At 39.9% G+C, this 23,315-nt stretch overlaps 1 protein-coding gene across 1 annotated transcript in view; it reads right to left on the bottom strand.

Moving 5' to 3' along the window:
- Positions 1-23,315, bottom strand: part of pde4d (phosphodiesterase 4D, cAMP-specific) — a 119,628-nt gene that overhangs the window by 91,864 nt on the left and 4,449 nt on the right. The window contains exons 2-4 of the mRNA XM_049763932.1: positions 20,500-20,542; positions 15,432-15,536; positions 1,876-2,114 (exon numbers count right to left, since the gene is read on the bottom strand). Coding sequence (XP_049619889.1) covers positions 1,876-2,114; positions 15,432-15,476 — 284 coding nt within the window. The 5' untranslated portion in view covers positions 15,477-15,536; positions 20,500-20,542. The remainder of the gene's footprint in view (positions 1-1,875; positions 2,115-15,431; positions 15,537-20,499; positions 20,543-23,315) is intronic.

Here is a 23,315-nt window from a genome sequence, read left to right on the forward strand (position 1 = left end):
ATGAAAATAATGACATTAAACTAAGCGTAACAATGATGCATCTTTACTCCAGTGATCCATTCATCAGCATTCCACGACAAAAACCCAAGCGTAGCTTTTCTTACTGGGGACTTTTCTGAATTTCATTTCCACCAGAACCCTTACTGCACCACTTCATTAGAATAAAAAAATGAGTCCTGGTGAGGCCTGTTATTAGTATGACAAGTATCAAACAAGCAAATTGTCGTAAAATTGGATGTTTCACCTCCGAGAAGTGGAGAAAACAAGGCAGTGTTAGATAATCAATTCGTCCCGTTCTGTTCTCAACTAGCCTCAAAGAGTCACCCAATCATTTTCCAATTTATTGAAAATGATAGACACACACATACACACTTGACACTTTAGTGTAAAAATAAGCACACACAGCCAACATTGGGCTGTCTCTTCATCCTACGTCATTTCCCCGCTGGCTGATGGCAGAATGATTCAGTCTAAGCTACAAGTCGGAGCTTTTTGGGTTGGTGATGCATGGTAAACAAAGCCAAAGAAATGTCAGCAAGGCAGACAAAAGCGTCTTATAAAGGAACACTAAATCATTTGTGTCAACTGTTACAAAGTTGCCTGATCATGCAATCCACACAGTAGACTGTAATTTCCGACATCTTTTTTTTCTATTGATCACTTTTTTTTTTTTTTTTTTGCCTTTGAATTCCATTAGCGGGGCTTTATTATCCCGTCTCGATAATGAAAGCCCCCATAGCAAGCCTTATTAGTAGGCGTCCGCCGGTGTCCTTGTTGTTTACCCACTCACTGCAGGTAGCAGCATTCTTGGCAAGCACAAAAACAACATGAGGAGGATGAGGCAGGTTTTTCATTCCTTATTTGGAACAGAACTTTGAGAGACGTGTGTATGTTGATAACATGACAGATGCGCACTTGTCTGTAGCGACTGTAGAATCAACCATCCGAGTCAGAGAAGACCTTCGACTATCTATCTTGGTAAACAGAGCAATTGCGCCCGAGCGTAAAGATTTGATTTTGTGTCGATGCACGCCTCATTCATATTTACGCTATGCCGTACACCAGGTAGGGCAACAATCTAGAGCCCTTGTTTCTCCTTGACGGACTTCCACTGACAGATGAATTTGACCATGGAATGAACTACTGCCACTATTTCAGCTTGCTACGTGATTGAAACGCCGTCTTTGGCTGTCGAATGCGGGAAGAAGGATTTGTTTTTCTCTCAAGAATCACATATGGCAAACACACACCGGTACAGTCTCTTATCCGGAGTGGGTGACATTTTTCCCACCTTTATCACAAGGTTGTTTTCTTCAAGTGGAGACAGACTAATAAGCTCTCTGTAAAGGATTGCTTGAGATTTATTTTTACATTGTCATTATTTTTAATGTTGTCGGGGTCAGTGGATGGATGGATGGACGGACACGTTTTGTCGTATGAGAAAAGGCCAGCAAATCCGCAGTGTTCTATTCTGCACTGCCCAATATGAAAAGATGTGTTGCTTTACATTCCATTTGGCAAAAGGCTGTTATTAGCTGGATGGAGGCATGTTTCAGAAAAGTGACACATTCATCTATTAAGCGTGATGACTCACAGCAGCTGGCAGTTAGTCATTTTAAAGAAAATTGCAAGTTATGAGGCAATTACATATGCAGGATGAATGACCAAAGCATACGCCAGAATAAATTCAGAACCTCAGTCTGAAGGGACTCGAATGAACATCTTAATCCTCATTATCATTTGAAAATGGATTAAAGTGATTAAAGACCTTAACCATTTTTTTAAATCACATTAGTTTGACAACATTTCTGCATCAAAATGTACCCTCAAAGGTTCTTGCTAAATATAAATGTAAAAGCCTCCATGTGCTCCTACCTGCTCGTGTCAGCGGAAGTGATGGCAATGAGAGGCGGCGTACGAAGTGGGAGACTGTTGGGTCGGGGAGGAACGGTGACCGGATCGGCTTCCGCTTTGCGCTCAAAGTACGCCTGCTCGGCCTGTCTGAAGGCCAGAGGTGGCAGTTGCACCGTGCGGCAAGACAGCCGCCGCACCAGGAAGGGTTCCATGCAGGTGACAGGACCCAGTTCTGGGGAGTCCGTCGAATCGTCAGACACCTGAGGAACCAGGGAAGAACATTTTGGAGTAACCACATTGTGAGGGCAAAAAAAATGGTAAATTCTAAAAGACCACACGGCGAGAATGAGCCAGATCAAATTGACAATTAATCCAACAATCGTTCCCTCTGCAACTTGCTAATGATAACTGTCAACTTGCATCACAGAAATATCCAGAACCATTTAAAATTATCCACATCAAAGTACATTTAACGTTTGTTGACATACAAGCACGAGCACATGTCAAAGTTGTGCCAGAATATAATCTAGGAGGTCATTTCTTCCGCCACTTGTTCATGAGAACTGTCAACGCACATCACAGAAATATGCAGAACGGCTTGAAATAATCCACAACATCAAAGTTGATGGTGCGCAATGCACTCCTGACTAATTATGCGGATGCCGATGTATTGTGAGGTCATCGCTCATGTGGCTACCGAGGAGTTGCAAAGTTTTCACCATCTCCACCTGAGTCCCACTGATGGCAAACGGTGCAAGATGCATTTTGCCTTGGGTCAATAATCATCTCTTTCTTCTTTACAGCATTGGAGGAGAGATTATTTTGATTGCACCAGAACACCAGCTGAGCTATCTCATTCCTGTAGGCTGTCTCTTCTCCACCGGTGATCAAGCAAGTCGTGCCGTGAGCAAACTTGATGATAATGATGTCATAAATTCATTTAATGTCATACTAATACAAAAGTTGGATTACCGCTGTTTTGTTTAAGACATCCATGCCATTTATGCATTGTGACTGGGATGGTGAATGAGCTAAGTAAGAGAAAGAATTGCAGAAATGCATCTCAAGATGACAAAAAGAGTTTCTGCTCAGAGGGAGACAGTTCTGTGCAAAAAGACAAAAGATTATAGATTCAAGGCTGCATTTAAATTTTTGAAATAAACAGCCTTCTCTCCTCTCCACATGGAAAACAGACAAATGTTAATTATTGAACTCCGTTTTATACATGCAAATTAAAAAAAGTACGCAAGTATTCTTTTGCCAATGGTTTAAATCAAGTCAAGACACCAAATCCGAACTAACTAAGAAAAAAATATAAATAAATAAAAACTATTGAAACCACAAAATGGCTCAACTCATAAAGGCTTAATGTCAGACCCTGCCACCATCTTTGTTTTTGCCCAAGGCGGCTATATAGTCTCTGCTGGAGTGGATCTGAACAGCAGAATATAATGTATTTTTCCTTCACCATTTGGAATTCATTTCTATGAATGGAATTGTCTTAACCGAGCCATCCTGAAAAGAAAAAAAAAAAACACGTCAACCAGAGAAACAAATGTTTCACTCCCCTAAAGGAGCAAAACCCATGACCCGCAACATGACTCAGTTATGCAAAGCTTCTGCTGCTATTTTTAATATCCATACGCTTGTGTGGCTTTCAGTCACACCAAGGTGGATTGCATTTATTGCAAATGATAGCGTGATTTCCTCTGAGGTTACACCTTAGACACGAAGGTAACTCGGTAGGAGCACATTAAAGTGACTGATGCAGCATAAAGTGAACAGATTATTTAAATGATCGCCATACCGTAAAAGCTGCCGCGATGCTGAGCAACTCGGAGACTCTCTCCATTATAGTCAAAACAAATGACTCATTTCTTTCAGGCTGTGATGGACTGAACTCCAGAATGAGTTGCTTTCTTTCTTCCAATCCTTATTGAACACAATAAACCCAAGGCTCAGATGGCTGGAAATGGACAAGAGGAATTTAATGTCTTCTATTGTTTGTTTTGTTTGGGTTTCCTTTGGTGAAGTGTCCTTAGGGAAGGTAGAAAGGTAATCAGTTATTTGCCTATTGAGCGCTCGCAGGAGTATCCTTGATTCAGGGCACACTTGAATACACAGGTACAAATGCAGAGGCTGGAACAGCACAATAAATTGAGGGAGATATGGTGCCCATTTATCTTGCAGCAAACCGCCCAGAGTTGTCATTTGTTGTGCATGAATAAGAAAACTTGCCCCGTGAAGTGAGGCTCAGACGTCAGCACGGATATCCCGTGCGGCTCTTTTCCAGGTGATAGTTCCACACCATTTATACAAGCAGCGCCGCCCCCCTCACTAAAAATAGACACATTAAAAACCACGGATTGAGATAGACCATTTAAACAACCTGCTTTACTACAAAAAGGTCAAGGTTGGATTAGCCTGACAGTTTATTTGCTGTTTCATACCTTATCTTCTACAGGGTCCAGTAAGTACCGCAAATCACTCTTCTGTTGGAGCGAGAATATTTGACTAAGCAATTATACAAATATTGTGAGATGGCAATCTGTTTCACTAAGAAGCCACAGAAAATTAAAACAATCCACCCCGTTATGCTTGAGACTGACAGAATAGCATTTGCTTAAAACGCTAATTTGTGTTCCTTGAGGAAGTACCGCTTTAATTGTCACTGAAGCAAAGACTACAAGCTTGTAAACAACGCCTGAAGAGATTAGCGTCGAAGCCGAATTAGCGGCATTACTAAGAACTCAGACACCTCTTCTCAAATATTATATGAATTAGGTTTTTCCTCTGGCTCGCGTTGGAATCAGGGGCGGGTTGAGACTTCAGTTGACAGGCGGTAGAAGGAATGATTGGCGTATCTGGAGCAGTTATGTGTCGACCTGGTGAATTTCTGTCAGGAAAGTGCAATCCTTGAGCCCCCAATGTGTCTTAACAACAACATTAAATTGACAGGGGGGTAACCCCCTGCCAGCGGACCTCCGCATCTCATTGCGCCACATCATCCACGTGCACAGCATCAGTCCATCCGTTTTGTATACTGAACATCCTGTCAAGGGTTGCAGTGAGATGTAGATTATCATCCATCTCCGACCCCATCTCATGTACTTCATTTTACCTTTAATTATTATCAAAAAACCTACAGGGTATTTTGTTGCAGAAAGCATTGACCATCAATCATGAATGGATTATTTGACGCTGGTGTTTACAACTTTTCAACATAAACAAGGTATTCTGACAACATAGCAGCCGAAGCAAACATCGTGGCTTTGGTCATGGACGAAAGTCGGGAGTGAAATGAGGCTGAATTCAAAACTTGCTAGTTCCAACTTCGTTTATAGGACTGTTTTTAACATTAGCATTCACAGATCAGTAAAAACTCAAATGCAGTCTCCGTAATTAGTTTTGAAAGCCAACAACAGTTTGAAACGCGCTCTATACCGACAGCTCAACAACATAAATTGAACAGCAACCGTCAATTTGACAACACTGCAGGCAGTGATTTGAAGATTACGTAAACAAACCATACAGAAGTTGCATATTAAAAAGCTAAGAAAAGCACTGGTAGGCTCATCACAGGATTAGTAAAGGTTCCGGATTTTCATTGACTGCATGCATGGCCTGGTCCGGCGTAATCAAATGAGTCTGCGGATTAGTGTGGAGCTCTGTAGCGTGAACATCAACACACTGTACATCTTTATCGGTCCAGGTAACGCCTCACCGAGCACTAACTCGCATGCCCGCGTGCATCCATCAAAGTGTCAATCGTCATTGTAGAAGCCATTGAGCTGCCATTTCCACATAATTAGGTGCATTACACTCAGCGCCACAGACTGCGACTTGTCGTTGTGGGGTACAAAGGGGCAGATTTGATTAACCTCACTATTTAAGCAGATCCAAGGTAAAATGATTAATCTCATCGTCCAATGAGGTAAACGAATAACCATTAACACCGTAATGTGACGAGATGCTGCAATCATATTGTTTGTATGAGTTTAACCTTTGCAGTCTTTGGGTCTGACTCGCTTGTGCAAGGCTTCAGTGGCTGATTTATTGAGATCTGAAATAACAAGCGCAAATTAGCACACGAGCGCTAAGAGACTATTGGTAATCAATTTGTATAGACTCCTCCCACAACGTTCCCCGATTTACAAAATAAAATGTGCAACCCTTGTTGAGGCTAGTTTGTAGTGTCGGTGAGATTCCACACATCTGTTTGCCGACATGGAATCAAGTTTGCTGTTTTTGCTCATGCAAACCTTTCGCCACCAAATGTCTGAAGAGACACTTTATGATAAGTGGGATCAGTTTAAGGTTAATGAGCCGACAGTGACTCTTCTGGATTTGATGTGCCATTCAGTCGGCGTTGAAATCATCTTATTTGAAATGTGGAAGGTCAAACTTGCTACTCCACTTACCATCTTCTGCCTTTGAGTTAACAACTTGACTCTTTAAAAAATATGATTTCATATGTAGCTGGGGAAAAAACGGAGGCTTCTTTTATTTATTTATTTTTTGAGATTAATGGCAGTAATCACGTTATGCCTCTGTTGTTTTAAATGAGCTGTGCTCAGCAGTGTTAGCGTCCCCAGTGCTCGATGCTGCTGATGTTAGGAGGTGGCAGAAGTATTTGAGTATCCAGTTCAACTTCAAGACCACACAAAAATTCAATCGCACTCACACAAAAAAATAAAATGACAAAAAGATATAGCATGACACACGTGTGGAGTTAATTTTTGAGATGAGAGCTTCGGTTCGACTGCTCACAATTGTGGCACCTTCTCTCGGCCGCTTCCGTTTTCCACAGGGGACTTGTTCTTGTTAATATCTTATTACGTTTTTGTTGATGCAAGCAGATCCCGGCCTTGACTGAAGCCCGCAGTTAAATTTGTCAACAATAGAACCGGGGGGAGCAAGTAAAACAGGAAAAAAAAATTGTTACAAGCAATGAGAAATTTTGGAGCCACTTCAGAGGTGAGATGGCGACCCGTGATAGTTCATTGGATAAAACCGGTGATATTAAAAAACACAGTGGTCAGAGAAAGTCGAGTCAGCGGATACATTCACGAAAAGCCCATGTTAACATTAATAAATTATTGTGGATTATTGATTTAGTGAGGAAGAAATACAAAGAATATAATGTAAAAGAAGCTATTGCTTGGGGGCCCTTATTTGACGCTGAAGGTGTAGCAACATCTCACGCCTGCAGCCTTGACAGTTAAAGCCTGCCTCCCGCCTCAAAAACAAGTCCAGAATCATTTGCTGGTTTCGCAGGACCCGTGTTTGGGGTTTTGGCGGCTGCGGGAGAGCAAAATAAATCAATGCAAGCAAGCTCCTGTTCCCTCTTTGCACAACTCTGGGAAGCTGAACAGAAACTCCAAAAGAAATCTGGTTTTTACTTTTTGATTGCATGGGCCTTAAAAATACGCATTCACAATATATACTTGATTTGAAGCTGTGGTGCAGAATCGAAATGACAAAGATTTTATATCAATGCGGCGCACGCTATAGATTTTTCTCTCAGTTCCCTATTCAACATCTGGCACAATTTCCCAATTCCAATCAGCAGTATCATGGGAGCAATTAATGGTTTTCCAGATACATTTTGTTTCATACATAATTTACGAATTAATTCAGATCAATTAGATGGCTTCGTTAGCAAAGACGAAGTCATTTCTTCAGTTTTTTTTTTTTCTCATTATTTCTGTTGTCCTGAGTGCTCAGTGCAAATGTGGTCTGTGTGGGGTTTCTACTTTTGCACACGATTATGGTGTACTTAGCATGGTGGGACAATTGTTTCCGATTGTGGCATGTGCGGGCGGGACAAATGCTTCTTCTAAAAACAGGCACTGTTATGAAAAAATATCAAAACATTGAACCCACAAATGAGCATAAAAAGAACATTTTGTAGTTTAATTATCTCTAATTTTGACAATACCTGAAAACTCTCTAGGTTTAATTATTGAGAAAATACACTCTGCAAAGTAGATGACATTTTGAACAGTTTATACATGGCACAAAAAATTCAAGAGTAAGATAAATAGGGAAATGCGTGTTGTGTTACAATGCACATAAGCACATGTGAAGCTGCATAGAATTATTAGATAATTATATTATTATAGTAACATTGGATATCAAAATTTGCACATTGCAAGGTTTCACTCCTATTGAATTTAGTGCGTTATGTAATCCGCTGCAACATTATGCGCATCTTGAACATTGTGCTTTGCTGTTTATCCCATCAGCACCATCTGCCCCAAGTGTTGCAATCTTTCTTGAATTTAGTAAGGCCTGATTTCCTCTTTAGGTTTCAGGCTGCAAGCTCCCCGAAGGCGCAGCAATAAATATGAGAGTTCGCCATCATCACCAGGGAGCCACAAGGTATCCCGCGAATAGTATCCCCCAAAAAAGCGCAACTTTTCATCAGCAGTGCCATCATCCATCTCCACGCTATGACTTCCGCAATCAACTCTATCGGAGAGTGAATCTGTAATGACTGTTGAGCAGAGGTGAGGCGAGGGAAAGAAGTTAAAAAGGGGAAGGGCGGAGGAGATGAAGAAGAAAGATTACGATTGGAGAAGTTCTCAATCACAAGCTTACAACGGAGGAAAAAAAAAAAGCTCTTTAACGTTTCCATTTTTCTGCCAGCAGTCTCGCTTGCGGAACAATGTTCTTGAAACACACTTGCAAGTGAGCTTTTGTCTACAGTTTATTGGTAGCTGGGTGAAGAGGTGAAGGCTGATGATTCTCGTAAAGAGCGATATGAATGTTCCTCGTGATTTGGTCATTTTCAATACACGGTGGCGGAAAATAACCACATACACATTTCATACGGTAGATTTTAAAAGCATATTTTTATTTCCTAAATTTGAAGAACTTACGACTTTGTCAAAATATTGTTTTTTTTCAAGCTGCAGATTCAGAGGAGCCTGATGTTGTGGCCCACCAGAATAATTTGCAGCAAATAAAAAAAATATGAAGCTATGATGTATTTTTTTTAAATTGTTACCAGGAGGTTTTTTTTACCTATTTTTTCTGATGGAGTTGAATTGGTATGCTTTTACTGGAGTATTTTTCTCTTAGTATGCTTTGACTTCGAGACAGACTGTGAGTACTTGTGCTTCCTACGCGCACACGCACACTCACACTCACACACACACACACACACGCACATATGGGCTTATCACTAGAGTAATAGGAGAGGTTTATCTGCTGCACCCTGGAATTTACAGCCATGTGTGTATTTTTATTTATTTTTTTCCCAACAGCTTGATCTGCTGTCACACCTGGCTCAGAATCCCGGAGGGAGTAAAAATTAACTCATCTATCTGCGTTTAGAGGTCACATTTTTCGCAACACATTGTAAGGTGGGGAAGGTGATTAGTGGCAGTGTTTGAAATTCTTCTCTAAAAGTCAGTCGTCCAATTTGATTTTATTACTGTTTATTTTGTCGACAATTAGATGCCATTTTGCCAACAGAGGCTGTGCCATTATTAGTCATCCGCAGAGGAATGCATCCATCTCCCCCACTTAGGAGAAATAAACGCCTCTCTTTTCCCACTTAGGGTAATAAATGACTTTTTAAAAATCAGGGGAAAAAAAGTTCATATATTGCATTGCTCGCACACAGATAATAGTCGACTGAGACGTTAATTAAACCGGGAATTCTTACCGTATGTTGAAAACAAGTGCAGTATTGAAGTTGATCTGATTATTTATGATGTTTACGTGATCGAAAATATGTGCGTTTCAGGCTAGCGTTTTCCGACAACAATTAGCACATGCTTACACGTGCACCTAAATGTTCGTGATGTTTTCATGCATTATGCAACCGTAATGGAACGCTTGCACCTGTTTCTTGGGCCATTATTCGTATGTCATTAATTTGGTACTTAAACTTTTTTCAGGGACTCACATGGATTTGGAGGATTAGCCCGGTTGATGATGTAGAACAAACACCTCGACAACGCATAGTGGAAGGAATACAAAGAAATGGCGAATAATTCGCTCAAAGTGGAAGCAAGAGTGGCACATGGAAACCCATTTTGCAAGTTGCCCATCCATTTCCCGCAGCTTATCTAGTTCAGGGTGAAAGGTGAGCTGGAGCTTTTTTCCTGAGATGGTGGGGGCAAGGTAGGGTAACGAATGCAGCACAGTTTCTGTAATTTTGTACCAAAAGTCAATGTCAAAGAATAGAACGAAAGAAAAAACATCCCACTTGCAGTTTATTCCATCTTCGCACCGAAAGGCATTGATTTTATATTTGCTTTGTAATGGGAAGGAAATTCACTGTGTCAGCCATGACTTGAAAGCGACTAAACTTTGACATCGACGGGAAGGTGGCGTCATCCCACCGTGAAATCTCCATAACGACCTTCCTGAGAAGAGTTCGCACATCACTCTTCATACATCGGGCCTACATTCTCGCTGAGTGTGCTGCCAAACACCTGCGAGATTAATCACACTTTAAATGCGTTCAACAGGCTGTGAAATGAGAACGTTTGTGCGGCTGCTGATGTTTTTTTTTAGACCGGGCTTAAACAATAAAGAAATAAATAAATAGCGGGCTCGCTTACCTCTCCAACATCAGGCCGAGCGAGCAGACAAACAGACAGACACAAGTATTTTCGGGAACAGATAGCTAAAACAAATGAGTTTTGGCAGGCTTAAGGCAAAGGACACATATAAATGAAGCTGGCTAGTAATTTATTTAATTGTTTCAAATAAGCAGTGGATTGCTCTCCACCTCTATGAATAAATAAAGCAGGTAGATAAGCAGTGGCTCAAAACCAAATCAATAGTCCTGGCCAATCATTGATAGCGAGGACCCTGATAGCTCTGTTACTTCTACTCGGGGCAAAATGTTTTGGTGAATTGCCGTATTTCCTCAAATAACATCCTCCTATTTTCACTCCATTGTTCCATATCATGAGAACATAAAGATGACGGTCTAGGTGTCGAACTCAAGGCCCAGGGGCTAGATACGGCCCGTTACATTATTTTATGTGGCCCGCGAAGACAAACTGTGCATCGACTTGTGTCGATATTAAAATTGCAAATTGTCTGCACCTTTAAAAACGATGGATATTGCTAGAAATTTTTATTCAACAGTTTTTACTAAGCTCTGATTTCGACGCTAGTTCTTCATCGGTTTGTTGTGTAGCCTATAATATAAGGCGTTGACAGTCATAACGGCCCTCCGAAGGAAACGCAATGCGGCCCGCGACAAAAATGAGGTTGACACGCCTGGTCTAGATGGATGTTCTCATGACATGGCTGTAATCGGCACTATAATCATTGAGATTTTGTCGATTGTGTTGAAGGAACTGTTGAAATGTCTTGGAGCAATTGCAGTCTAATGAACATGACTTCAGCTACGGGGAGTTGAGCTACTGCCACGGAAACCTCCACAAATGGCCTAAGGCAGCAATATTGGGATTCATAAAACATGGCATGGGAATAGAAGTTCTGAACTTTCAAAGAAGGATTGTCCCATAACAAATAACAATTTGGAAGAGGGCCTTAGGGGAACAAAGAACTTTTTTCTTGACAACAATTATTAATGCTGCTGCTGCTAGCCACCAGCTGGCTTTTAAGGTAACGGGTTTATGGGGCTCCGCCTTTTGACCGGCTCGTGGCTGGTGGTCTCATCCAGCGTCACTTCCTCTTCTTGGGAGTTTCAATAAGGACACGGACCTGATGTGTTAATTATGACATAGGCATATTGAGTGCCATTATAGCTATGGCCCAAAAATAAATAAATAAATAAATAAATAAATAAATAAATAAATAAATAATAATAATTATACATTCCTACACTGCATCTACTTGAATCAGTAGTAGCTCGTAAAAATACACTTGATAACATTCCCAATTTTCCATGTTGTTTAAAAATTAATAGTCAATTTATGGAATAAATTTCAAGCTGAGGCATAAGCATTAGAAGAAATGTCCTGCACTGATTGATTGAGCAACTAGAGCTCAAAGTATTACTTCAAAAATAATACTCGCAGTTTTCTGAAAAAAAAAAAAAAATGCATGTTTTTTTTCGACATAAGTCCTCAGCATACCTTATTTTGGGCTCAAAGCGAACAAAATAAATATACTGACTGGGCTCCTTAAGGTCATTTCTACTCACAAGGACTCTTCACACTGTTGTTGTTACTCAGTACAACGAGATGTGTCCTGTAGAGACGCTGTAATGAATCACTTTTCACTCCTCCATTGTTCCATATCATGACTGTTTGTTTCCGGCAGCTGTTACTCTTCCATCTCTCTTATGATGTCGTCCTGCACCGATGCTGCCCAGCTCTGCTCATTTAATATCTTGTCACCCACTTCTCCTTCCATCTGCTTCCCAGCCATCACTTGCATGTACACTCCATGTGTTATTTTTTAATTGCATTTTCATTTGCCTTAACAAATCCTCATTTATTTCTGTATCCATACAGGGACTCATTTATCCATCATATATGGTCACTTGGCTCCGAGCCCGCTCAAGGTGCATTCGGCCCACTCTCTCGGTGCCTTCGCAGGAGTTACAGATGCATCTGTGTTGCCATGGCGATGCTGATAAGGTGAGTCATGACTATTCATCAATAGCCGCGCCTGATTGCACGGGCCACCCCCAAGAGCGTCATGAGCCAGGAACGCATTCATCAAGTGCGGTCCTGCGTCCCCGTGCTACCTCTGCGGGGCTCACGACTGGGCGCCGTGTTTGCGTCCCGACTTGTCTTTGACGTCTTTAATTACCTGTCCTCTTGATGTCCCCGCCTCTTTCTTTTCCCCACCTTTACCCGCAAGCTTGGCTTTTGAAGAGATCTTCTTATTAACCTTGCCAAATATCTTTCACATAAGCTTCTTGTTTAGCTCTAATCAAGCCATCTGGCTAATATCATTTAGTCACAGTCAGTGGGTTGCTTTAAAAAGACATACTGTGATTTAAAACAGTTTTCAGGTGTCTGGAATCGCAATTTTGATCAAAAAACCATGGCAGACAAAACGTTTCTGTAGAGTTCAGAATTTATGTGTTATCTAGCAATGATGATAAGAAAGCCTGTTTTCAAAAAAGCCCCTTAATCCTTCACTGCTTGACAGATGAGCTTGTATTTTTGAGGAATTATGAGCGGATTGGTTTTTTTTTAGCCGTTCTGTCAAAGATTCACCTTTGTCTTATCAGTTAGCAAAACTTTGACTTGAGTTATCGAGGCTCCTTTTTGAACTTCAGCATAAATTCCAGCTTGGCCTGCCTATTCTTCCTGCATTAACTTGAGTAGCCTCTGTACTTTGTTCAGTGTTTTGACACAATGTGGAGAACTTTGTAACCGTTGACAGAACTCTTCTTCAAAAGTGGGTACGTCAGGTCAATGGCAGGCCAGTGGAGGTACTGTATCGACCCTAGCTCGTGTTTTGGGACCACCTCCAGGGCGCCTATCAATTGGACGTGCCTAGAAAATCTCCATCTTAAGAGGTCTTCTAATCAAGTGTCTGAACTCCTTTTGATGTAAAGAAGCTGTCTGCAGTTTTACTTGCTTGTCTCTGAGGCGAAGCCAAACTCCAGAAAATACTAAAACCCACTTCAGATGTTTTCCGTTGGTGACAAAAAAAATCTGTGTACGTATTCTATGAAGTTAACCAATGAAAGCATGTTTTATAAATCCATATTAATAAATATCTCCATGGGATTTATCCACTTTATAGCAGGACAATTCAGTCGTTTAGTATTGGAGGTAAACAGCAAGACAAAAGCTAACGGCAATCACTCCACTGCAAAGGTGACCCTAAAGAAATCTACCAAGCACCTGAGAAAATGTGTTATGGACCAATTCATCCAAGGTTAAACTTGACTCCAAAAGGGATGTTTGGCACAAACAATGCTGCTCATCATGGAAAGAAGAAGGCAGAAGCTTGAGCGTCTCAGTGGTGACAACCCCCCACCGCCCTCCTCGCTTTCCAAACCGAGTGGATCATCGTAACCCGGCTGTAATGGTCGTTTTGACATTTCAATCTCATCTTTTTGCCGTGACTCATACTTTCCCCATCATGTGAAGAACACACAACATCGATGGGAATTGCTTAAATCTTCCATTTATATTTAACATCTTATTACGCTTTTGGCCTTTACTGTACTTCCCGCCGAGAGAAAAGTGCCATCTGTGTACCCGATGCATTTGGTCTCTCGTGTCAGCCCATTTGGGAGACTTCTATCCGGGGATCGACGGCTATCGAGAAAAATCAAATTTCTTGTTCATGCCTGAAAGGAAAAGGCCAGGACCATCTGCGGCGGGTCAATGCGAGCTACAGCTCCAGTTAAACATGGCTGCTCCAACCTGTCGCCACTTATCAGGACTTCTAAGAAACGTCTATTAAATCCAGACAGCCTGCGGTGAATGACAGATAACTCGCGCTCAGCTCTGACATCATCTGTGATGGAAACATTGTGTTTCTGGGCTGGTTTTCTGCAGGGGGGGCACCGAACGACATCGCCACAATAAACAGATGTCGTGTAAAATCTTGGTTAAAAACGGATGGCTACGGGATTTTTTTTCTCTACACATGACATGGGCAAAAAATATTTTGTTTAAAAAAAAAAAAATTTAAAATGATTATTATTAAAATTAACATTTACTAAATGTAGCTGTTAATCAGGTGTTCTTTGTAGTCTGGAGTAATTAGCTATTATTTAATGCTTTATTTGTGCACTGTGAAAGTTGTGACATTTCAATAATTAGGTTAAATTTTCATATTGATTATTCTCAATTACTTGCAACTGTTAGCTAACTGATAAATATATATTCAAAAAAATATCCCTTTACAAATGTTATGTTGTTGGGAGATAAGATTGTACAAATGGAACATCTGTCCAATTATTCGCCAAATACACCCAAGACAAATAAATGCCTCCTTTTTCCCGTGAGGAAAAAAAAAACGATTGTAACTGCAATTGATAGATGTTATTGTTCACACAAAGACATTATCTTGAACCACTAGGAATTGGTTTGGGTTGTAAACAAGTTCTCGGCCGATACTAAAAAGTCCCAAGTCATGTGGAGATTCTGCAATTAGTGATTGCTCCACAATGTTATTTATGCGCTGCCATTTATCGGCCGCCAAATCTGCCCTTGGTTCATGTCACACTGATCCATTATTCTTTAATATCCTTTTTCATGTGCTAAAGCAGCCATCTTACTATTAAGTCTGCCCTTGGTTCATGTTAGTCTGATTCATTACTTTTTAATACCTCTTTTATGTTCCAAACGCCGCTTTCACTTGACATATTGGACATTATAATACCCTGGTAACATTGTTTAATATCAGTTAAAAATCACATACAGTGTAGACACACCCTGAAACCAATATAAAGCTCTACCTGTCTACAGTTAATTGAAAATGCTCCCCCATAAAGTAATTTAATCTAATTATAAGGCAATAACAATGATTAATTTTGTACATGTATGTACCATGTCCTTGTACATTAGCGTTATTAAAAAATCTATTGTTTTATTAGGTAAATAAATGAAAAATGAGTATTATAATGAGCGGCATAAAAAGTAGTTGAGCTGTGTTTTACTCACGCTGTCCCGCTGGGTGTCATCCACAGACAGGTCATTTTTTTGCATGGTGTGCGCAACCTCCGGAAACAAGGCAGGGCTCACTCACACAGTTAATCAGGAAGGGTGCTGGTGAAAACAAAAACAGAGAAGAACATAATGTGTGTGTTCAGGAAGAAGCTTGACAAGATGTTCTAATAGCATCTGTACATTAAGAATTGGAAATCACGTTAGATTATTATTTTTTTTTTGGTTCTTGTAAGTGTACCGTGATGCCCTGATCTCCTTGACAACCTTGTGTGTGTGTGTTTGGGTGGTGGTGGTGAGAGGGGGGGGGGATTTCATACGGGGATCCACTGGCCTATTAGAATGCATTAGGCTGTAAAAGGTAAAGGTCAATGAATTAAAAGCCAGAGTTACACAAGCCTGTTATGTTTACCTGGCCTAATAACCCCAAGCAGACACCTGCCTCTCTCTCTTTTTATTATCTTTTCGTGACAGGACTGAACTGAATGTTCTGCACCGAGTGGAAAATGTCGTTTGCGGTCCACGAGAGAAAAATCGGAAGAATTGCAAGTGGAAAGATTAATCTAATGATTGATATGTGCCCATGCACATAGAGTCTATTAGCATCTCAGCTTTGTGATCACAACTATTGATAGAAACAAGTCAGCGAGCGACTTCATACAAACTTGGATGCATGTGAGTCTTCCCAAATAATACTTCTAGCCTCCACCGAGTTGATATTTGCATTCTCCTCCTCGCTTGCCATTTGCAACATGACCCATATTGGAGGGAACTCCTCGTTGACCCTGTCAACAGCACTGTGACGGGTGCAACCAATGAGCAGGACCTTCTCCAGTAAATAGATAGGGACTTGCGGAGTGACAGCCCGGCTTGGTAATTACTGCAGACTTGAGATAGGATGGAAGCAAAGGGGAGGAGATGCTTATCACACAAGCTATCAACAGTACTGATCTGCTTTATGAGATATGTACTTAAAAACAACGGTGTCTTACGAAGGCTTTTGGTGTAAAGAGGTTGTGTGAATATGTCATATTTCGCAATGAAAAAAAGTAGCAATTTCTACAACAATAAAGTCTGAATATTGTAGTAATAAAGTCAATATTAAAAGATATGCATGAGAAAGAGAAAGCGAGGATACGAGAATAAAGTCCAAATACTACAAGGAAATATTGTAAAAATAAACATTCCAGAAATAACATCTGAATGAAGCTATGACAATAATTAAAAATTAATTGTACGATTAGATTTAAAGCCGATGTTTTAACAAGAACATTTTGAATGCAGTAATAAGTCCTAATTTTCCTAAAATAAGAAGAAAAGTGTTACGTTATTCAATATTTTTTAAAAATATTTCATAGAAAAAAATGGACTACCATTACCATGGTAACATCAGAAGAATGAAGTCAGACTGTTATAACAGTAATATTGGAATGTGAGGAAATAATAACTATCAAAATAAAAAAAAGAAGCTTCCATATTTTTTGAGAGGCAAAGTTACAAAAACAAAATTGTAACAATGATTTGAAAAATAAGTTAATATTCAGAGAAAAAAGCTGGAATATGAGAAAAGAATATTAATTTCATGCCGCACAACCTTGTGCATCATATTTTGTGCTTCACCTCAGTTTATAATGCTCAGTTTTGATGGACAATAACAAAAGTTAATTCATTTGACAATATTTATGCACTGCCTCACCCCAACATCTATTTTAAACATTATAGTATCCTAAATATAAACTTGACTCCACAAGCCAGTTGCTTTGTCAATGCTTTGGTTAGAAAACGGAAACTAATTCCTACATTTCAGTCGACGCCGCTCCTCTGTGGAGCCTTCAGCGTGCCGAGAGATGCTAATGAACATCTTCTCCTGAAAGCGCTGACATTTTGCATCTGTCGGGAACTCCGGCAAACCACACTTGCATAATAAGTCTCTCACAGAAATAACTTCACTGCTCAGCTATTTCTCGCTCTCTTAATCCAAGGTGGGCACCTTTACAAAGTGACACGGTGGATTCATTTTTAAAATGCCTTGGTTAATTAAAGGGCAAATCAACCCCCAAATTTTCATTGCAATATGTTGTATGTGCCTCCACTAGTCCAAATACATTTACATTTTTATTGCATTTGTGGAATAAGAGTTAAGCAGTAAAATTCACCCATTTAAGAGGGCCGCCATTTTGCCACTTGCTATCAACTGAAAATGACAGAGTAGCCAAGTCTTAGTTTCAGGCTGACCAGTTTTCTGAAGCTGAGCCATGATTGGTTGTAATACAACTGACTAGAAATTGCACCACAGACTCAAATTTTGCACATGTTCAAAATGTCATGGCTATAAGAAAAACTGTTTGTGCCAATTAAACCTATTGGTGGGTGAATGTCTGGCAAATGTCTGCAACCATTAGCGACCTTGATGAATAATCAACATTCACTACATTTGCAGACACTCACAAACCTTCGCCGCTCAGTGGGTTTCTAGCCCAAGGCCAAACAAAATATTATTGCGGAAACCTGCATTAATCACACTACATTGAATATATCAGTCTGCTTCACTTAATAAGCTTGTTTGTTATACATTTGGCCCCAGAGCCTCCTTTTGGGATTCGGTCTTCACAGAGTAGCTGTTTTCTGACGGCTAGGAGGAAGATTTCATTTCAAGAGGTTGAGGGGTGCTGCAGCAAGTGCTCGTAAAATAGGAGCAGCCCCGCCGGCTGGAGACGTTCAGCCACAGTGACGGTTTTATTCGAGAGGAGAATAAGGTCTGCTGCAGCAAAGTGGAGACTAGGGACGATTATTGTCATCCGAAGAGTGAAAAATGTAAGTTTCTAAACAGCACAAAACTTTCTCATCATAATAACAATCCTTGAAAAACACCATCTTGTCATTGCAAAAACTGAATAGAGGACGTAAATAAACAAGTGAACCGGGAACAAAAACGAAACCTCGATGTTACCTCTCAGAGTGTCAATCAAAAGTGAGCATCGTTATCTTTGCAAAAATCATCGCTCGTTTTCGGAACCCGTTAGATCAGGACTGTCAAACTCATTTTTGTCGTAGGCTGCATCGTAGTCATGGTTTCCTTCTGAGGGCCATTGTGACTGTCAACCCCAAAAAAATTTATGAACGTCTCATATTATGCACACTACACAAGAAATTAGTTTTGAAATCAGAGAAAAAAAACTGTTCCACATTTTAAAAGATGAATGGTAATAAAAATTGCTCTCTATTTTTCAAACGTGAAGACACGATTTTTATATTGACACATACAGTCGATGCACAATTTGTCTTTGCGGGCCAAATATAATTGCACTGCGGGCCACATTTGGCCCACGGACCAGACTTTGACATCCCCGTGTTAGATTGTAAAACCGTACCTAATATTGTGACCGGGAGTGTGAGCTTTAGTGGGGAACTCCTCTCCTCTGTGTGCGTGATGGATGATCAGTAGATGTGGAGCGTGTGCCGATAGCGCAACCGCAGGAGGTTGATTTCTGTCTGAGCTCAAACTTAACTTGTTTCTTTCGTTTCCAAAAGGCTGCACATCCCTCGCGGGGAACTTTTCTTTGCCTGTCAGTGAGCAAAAGGCCAGCATGTTGTCCACAGTGGTTTAAGTGTGTAATGGATGGAAATCCAACTGCTTTTTTTTTTTTTTTTTTGTCAATACAATTTTCAAACATGGCAGCTGAGAGCACAAACATACGTTTGTTTACAGTTTAATTGTGACAAATTGTTTAATTGTGGTTTCTGTTTTCTTGTGGTCATTTACCACACGGTTAGCTCAGCGATGATCATTTCATTTGCGTGTTCAGTAAACATTTTGCTTGGACTCCAAATTTGTGTGGAACCAATTTTTTAAGTTCCACTGTAATAGTTTCATAAAATGACATTTTAGATGGTTAGCATTCATTCAGCCCTAATAAGAACAAGCTGTACAGAAAATAAAAGAATGTTTTGGATGAACTCAGAGAGCTTGGCTACAAGTCTGCCCTCTGTGAATGTCATTTTGCCCCACTGATATGTCCTCTGTTGAATGTTCCGCCATCAGTAAAAGTGCAGTGACAGTTCATCACATTAACCCAGGAAAAAAAATGTTTGGGCTACAAGGGTGCACCCGGCCAAGGAAGGTCACGGCTGTCTAACGGGGCTTCTGGATTTCAGTTTTCTCAGTGAAATGTCTTTTTTCCTCTATGTCGAGGCTGCTTATTGAATAATCCCACAAAAGTAACTTAGTCTTTTATCATGGCTGTCCAATCAGAAAAAATGAGCTTGTTGATGCTTTTATTCCCTTTGAAAGCAAAGCTGCACACTCACCATAGTAATCAAGAGGATTTTTTTTTTGTTCCATTGGTTAAAAAAAAAAAAAAAAAAAATCCGTGGGCGTTCGCCCGTTGCAGTCACAAACATCCAAGCTTAGATTTTTATTTACTAGAATGGAGCACCTGTCAAAAAGAGCTTTTGCGAAGCTGCATCTGTGCAAGCATCAAGAACCAACATTCAAGTTCAGCCATTCACATCATCGATCTTGCTCATGGGTGACATTAACTTGAAATGAGGAAAGCACATCACAGTCCTGGCCGCTCAATATTATGTACTTCTGCTGACGATTATAATAAACAGAAGAAAGGAATGTGCAATTCAGGATGAGTCCATAATGCAACATCTATTTAATAGGGCTGGGCAATTAATCCATTTTTTTTCATACAACTATTAATCACAACAATTATTTTTTTATACAGTGTTCAAATTGTGTTCTGCTGCTCACATTACTGATTTTCAGATTCGTTATTAGCCGCTGTAATCTTTTTATTTAAATATTACCGTAAAGTATGGTGACATGTTGATTAAAATCCCCCATACTGCGAAAAACATCTTTTTGATGGTGACAGCTCAACTCGGGAATGAATTGCCTATTTCCTGTGGGATGAATGAATTCGAAATAAAATCATAAATCACCATATGAAATTGACAATGATCTTCAAATACATTCCAATTTTGCCTAAATGTATTAGTATTACCCAAAATGAATGTCCTGGTAGGGAAGAGCAAAATAAATAAATAAATGATTTACCTCCTTGAAGCATCTAATGCAGCAGTGGCTCCTCCAAGTGGTGCTACACTCAACATGCCAGTACCAGAAAAAGAAGAAAAGATGAGTTAAAAGCTCAGTGGGATGATATTTTATTACGGGGAGACACAGAAGAGGATCAGATCCTGGGCGGCTGGGTTAGCACGACCTTGTCCTGTCCTTTCCAGTCCTGCTGCCTCTCCCCACATAAATCAAGTACAATCAAAGCACCGAGGGCCTGTCAGCTCATGAAATGCAATCACACACACAACCGTGGAACCAACAGATGTCAGTCGGTGCAGGTGGGATTACTACTTTGTGATGGCTAACATATCAGCCTGGATTTCCATCGCCATTCATCTCTTGACATGCGACTGGGCCTTTGTCGCACCTTGAAACAATTTCACAACAATTGGACAGGGGAGATGAAATATATTTACTTGAAATGTAAATCAGCTCCCGAAACCCCTCCCCCGAGGGTTTTATGTCTTGTCTCCCGGCGTCAAGTATGACTCATGTACTTCATATTGTTGTTTGGTTTTTGTGCTGTGAAATTGGGTCATCACAAGGGGGAGTGGAGTGGAAAGTGTGTGAAATTAAAGTTAAGGCATTGATAAATTACTCCTCGTACAGGCTTGCACAATTTAAAATTCTACCGACGTGCCTGACATCAGCAAATGTGAGATTTCAGCTTAGTGGGAATCAATCACTGGCGACATACAACCTTTCATTTCACACAGTTTCACGCCCTTGGACAGGTTTGTCTTCAATTAAAAAATGTTTTGGGAATTTATATTCCAAAATAATAAGCAAAAGGAAGTGACTCATAGCCTGCACTACACATCCTCCTTATACCACAATCAAAAATGGAATGATCCTACCAAACTGACGTCATCCAATATGTATCACGCCGGCTACAATTAATTTGCGGTACTGCAATGGGCTAGTTGTTTAATATGTTGACTTGTGTTGTTGTTATGAGAAGCCAAGTGTCTGTTGATGTGTTTGCGTGCAAGTTTACAATAAAGGCCTTTTTCTTTTTTTTCTTTTTTTTTTTTTCAATCGACAGTTCAGAATCCATTCCTACATAAGGACAGATGACCTACACGTCAACCAGAGTAGGAAGTGGCACGGCAAGAGTTGCATTATGGGAAATGTAATTATGACACTAATTTTGGTCAGAAACCTGCACTACACAGTGACAAAACAATGCAAGATAACACATTAGGTGGACAATTGTCTGGCAAAAAGCACAAATAACTAATATGCTAATTTAACTGAGTGACCTGAAGGCTACATCCAGATGTCAGGCGTAAAAAAACACTACTGGCTAATCTTAATTGTTTGGAAGCGGATTAATGATGATTATGACTTACTTTTTCCAGATTTAAAGCAGCTTTGCAGGTTTTCTCCTTTCGAGGTCCATGTGTATTGTGAAACCTGACTGTGCCAACGTGGAAGTGGATTGACTCATGGTGGTCAATTTACAATCAAGTTACCGACCTATTTTTTTATTTTATTTTAGTTTTTTTTAGTTTTTCCTTGCCCTTTTGGGAGCTTAAGATCAGGGGATGCTTTGAGAATAATTGTCAATTTTTGTCTATGTGAAGCCCTTTGAGACTGCTTGTGATTTAGGGCTATACAAATAAACTTGACTGCGCCTTTACACTTTCTGCTTTAACTTGTACTACACTATCAGACCTGCAGATGTCAGCAGAGAGCTGTGGACATTTTTCTCCCTTTCTGTTCAATCCAGACCTTAACTGGGGGTTTGAGGATGATTCGCTATCACATGTGCAGCTCACCGTTCTGTAGCTTAATACGAGTTCAAGTAAGCCAAACAAATAAATGCTAATGCCTTGAGGCGCACGTCATTTGTGCATTTTCAATTTATTCAATTGCCGCTTTTGATTGGAATTGTAACAATGACTTTGCAAGCGAATAAAGTCGTTTGCATATGCACAGTGTAGAAAAAATCCGCCCTTACAAAGATAAGTGTGTCAGAGAGCTATTCGTTAAAGAAAGTATTTATTTATTGTGGATGTCTGCTGTGGCATAAAACTGCCCTGCATCGTGCTGAGAATATTTTATATATTTATTTTATTTTATATGAATATTTTGTGCATTTTTGTGAATTTAGTAAGTGAAATATCTGTGTTCCTCAAAAATGAAATGAGAATCACACGAAGAATGTAAAAGTAAGAATAGGTCAGCCTACAAGGAGTTTATTTATTTTTTATTTTATTACATGGAGTGCTTATTCATTTATATGTATTTTTTATTGTGGTTTTATCCATTGGTTAATTTATGTCTGTTATGTATTTCTTTATATCTTATTTAGCTTATATTCATTACTGTTTGTTTGTTTGTTTGTTTGTTTGTTTGTTTGTTTGTTTGTTTGTTTGTTTGTTTGTTTGTTTGTTTGTTTGTTTGTTTTGTGCACTTTTGCATGTGCCTATATTAATTTATGTTTATCTATAGTCACATTTATTTCTTAAATATATTGGATTTTTTTTCTTAATATAGTCACTAATGTACTATATATATCACTGTTGTAGCTTTTTCCTTTTAAAGGAGTTGAGATCCTTGGGAATTTCATTTGCAAAGGCCAGAGAAGAGAGTGACATTGTCCAAAAAAACAGTGAAAATGTCAACAGTTGTAATGGAAAAATTTTCCATGGTTCCGGAACAAAAAACAAAAGTTGTTTAACAACCTTCCGGTTGTGCGGTACTCCGCAGCACATCGTATCATTCTCACGAGATATCATAAATCCAAGCCCACCCTCTATTCCCCCGCCTTCCATTCCCAAATCCCCACA

This window comes from Syngnathus scovelli, chromosome 3 (genome assembly GCF_024217435.2).
Source record: "Syngnathus scovelli strain Florida chromosome 3, RoL_Ssco_1.2, whole genome shotgun sequence".
NCBI classification, from domain to species: Eukaryota; Metazoa; Chordata; class Actinopteri; order Syngnathiformes; family Syngnathidae; genus Syngnathus; species Syngnathus scovelli.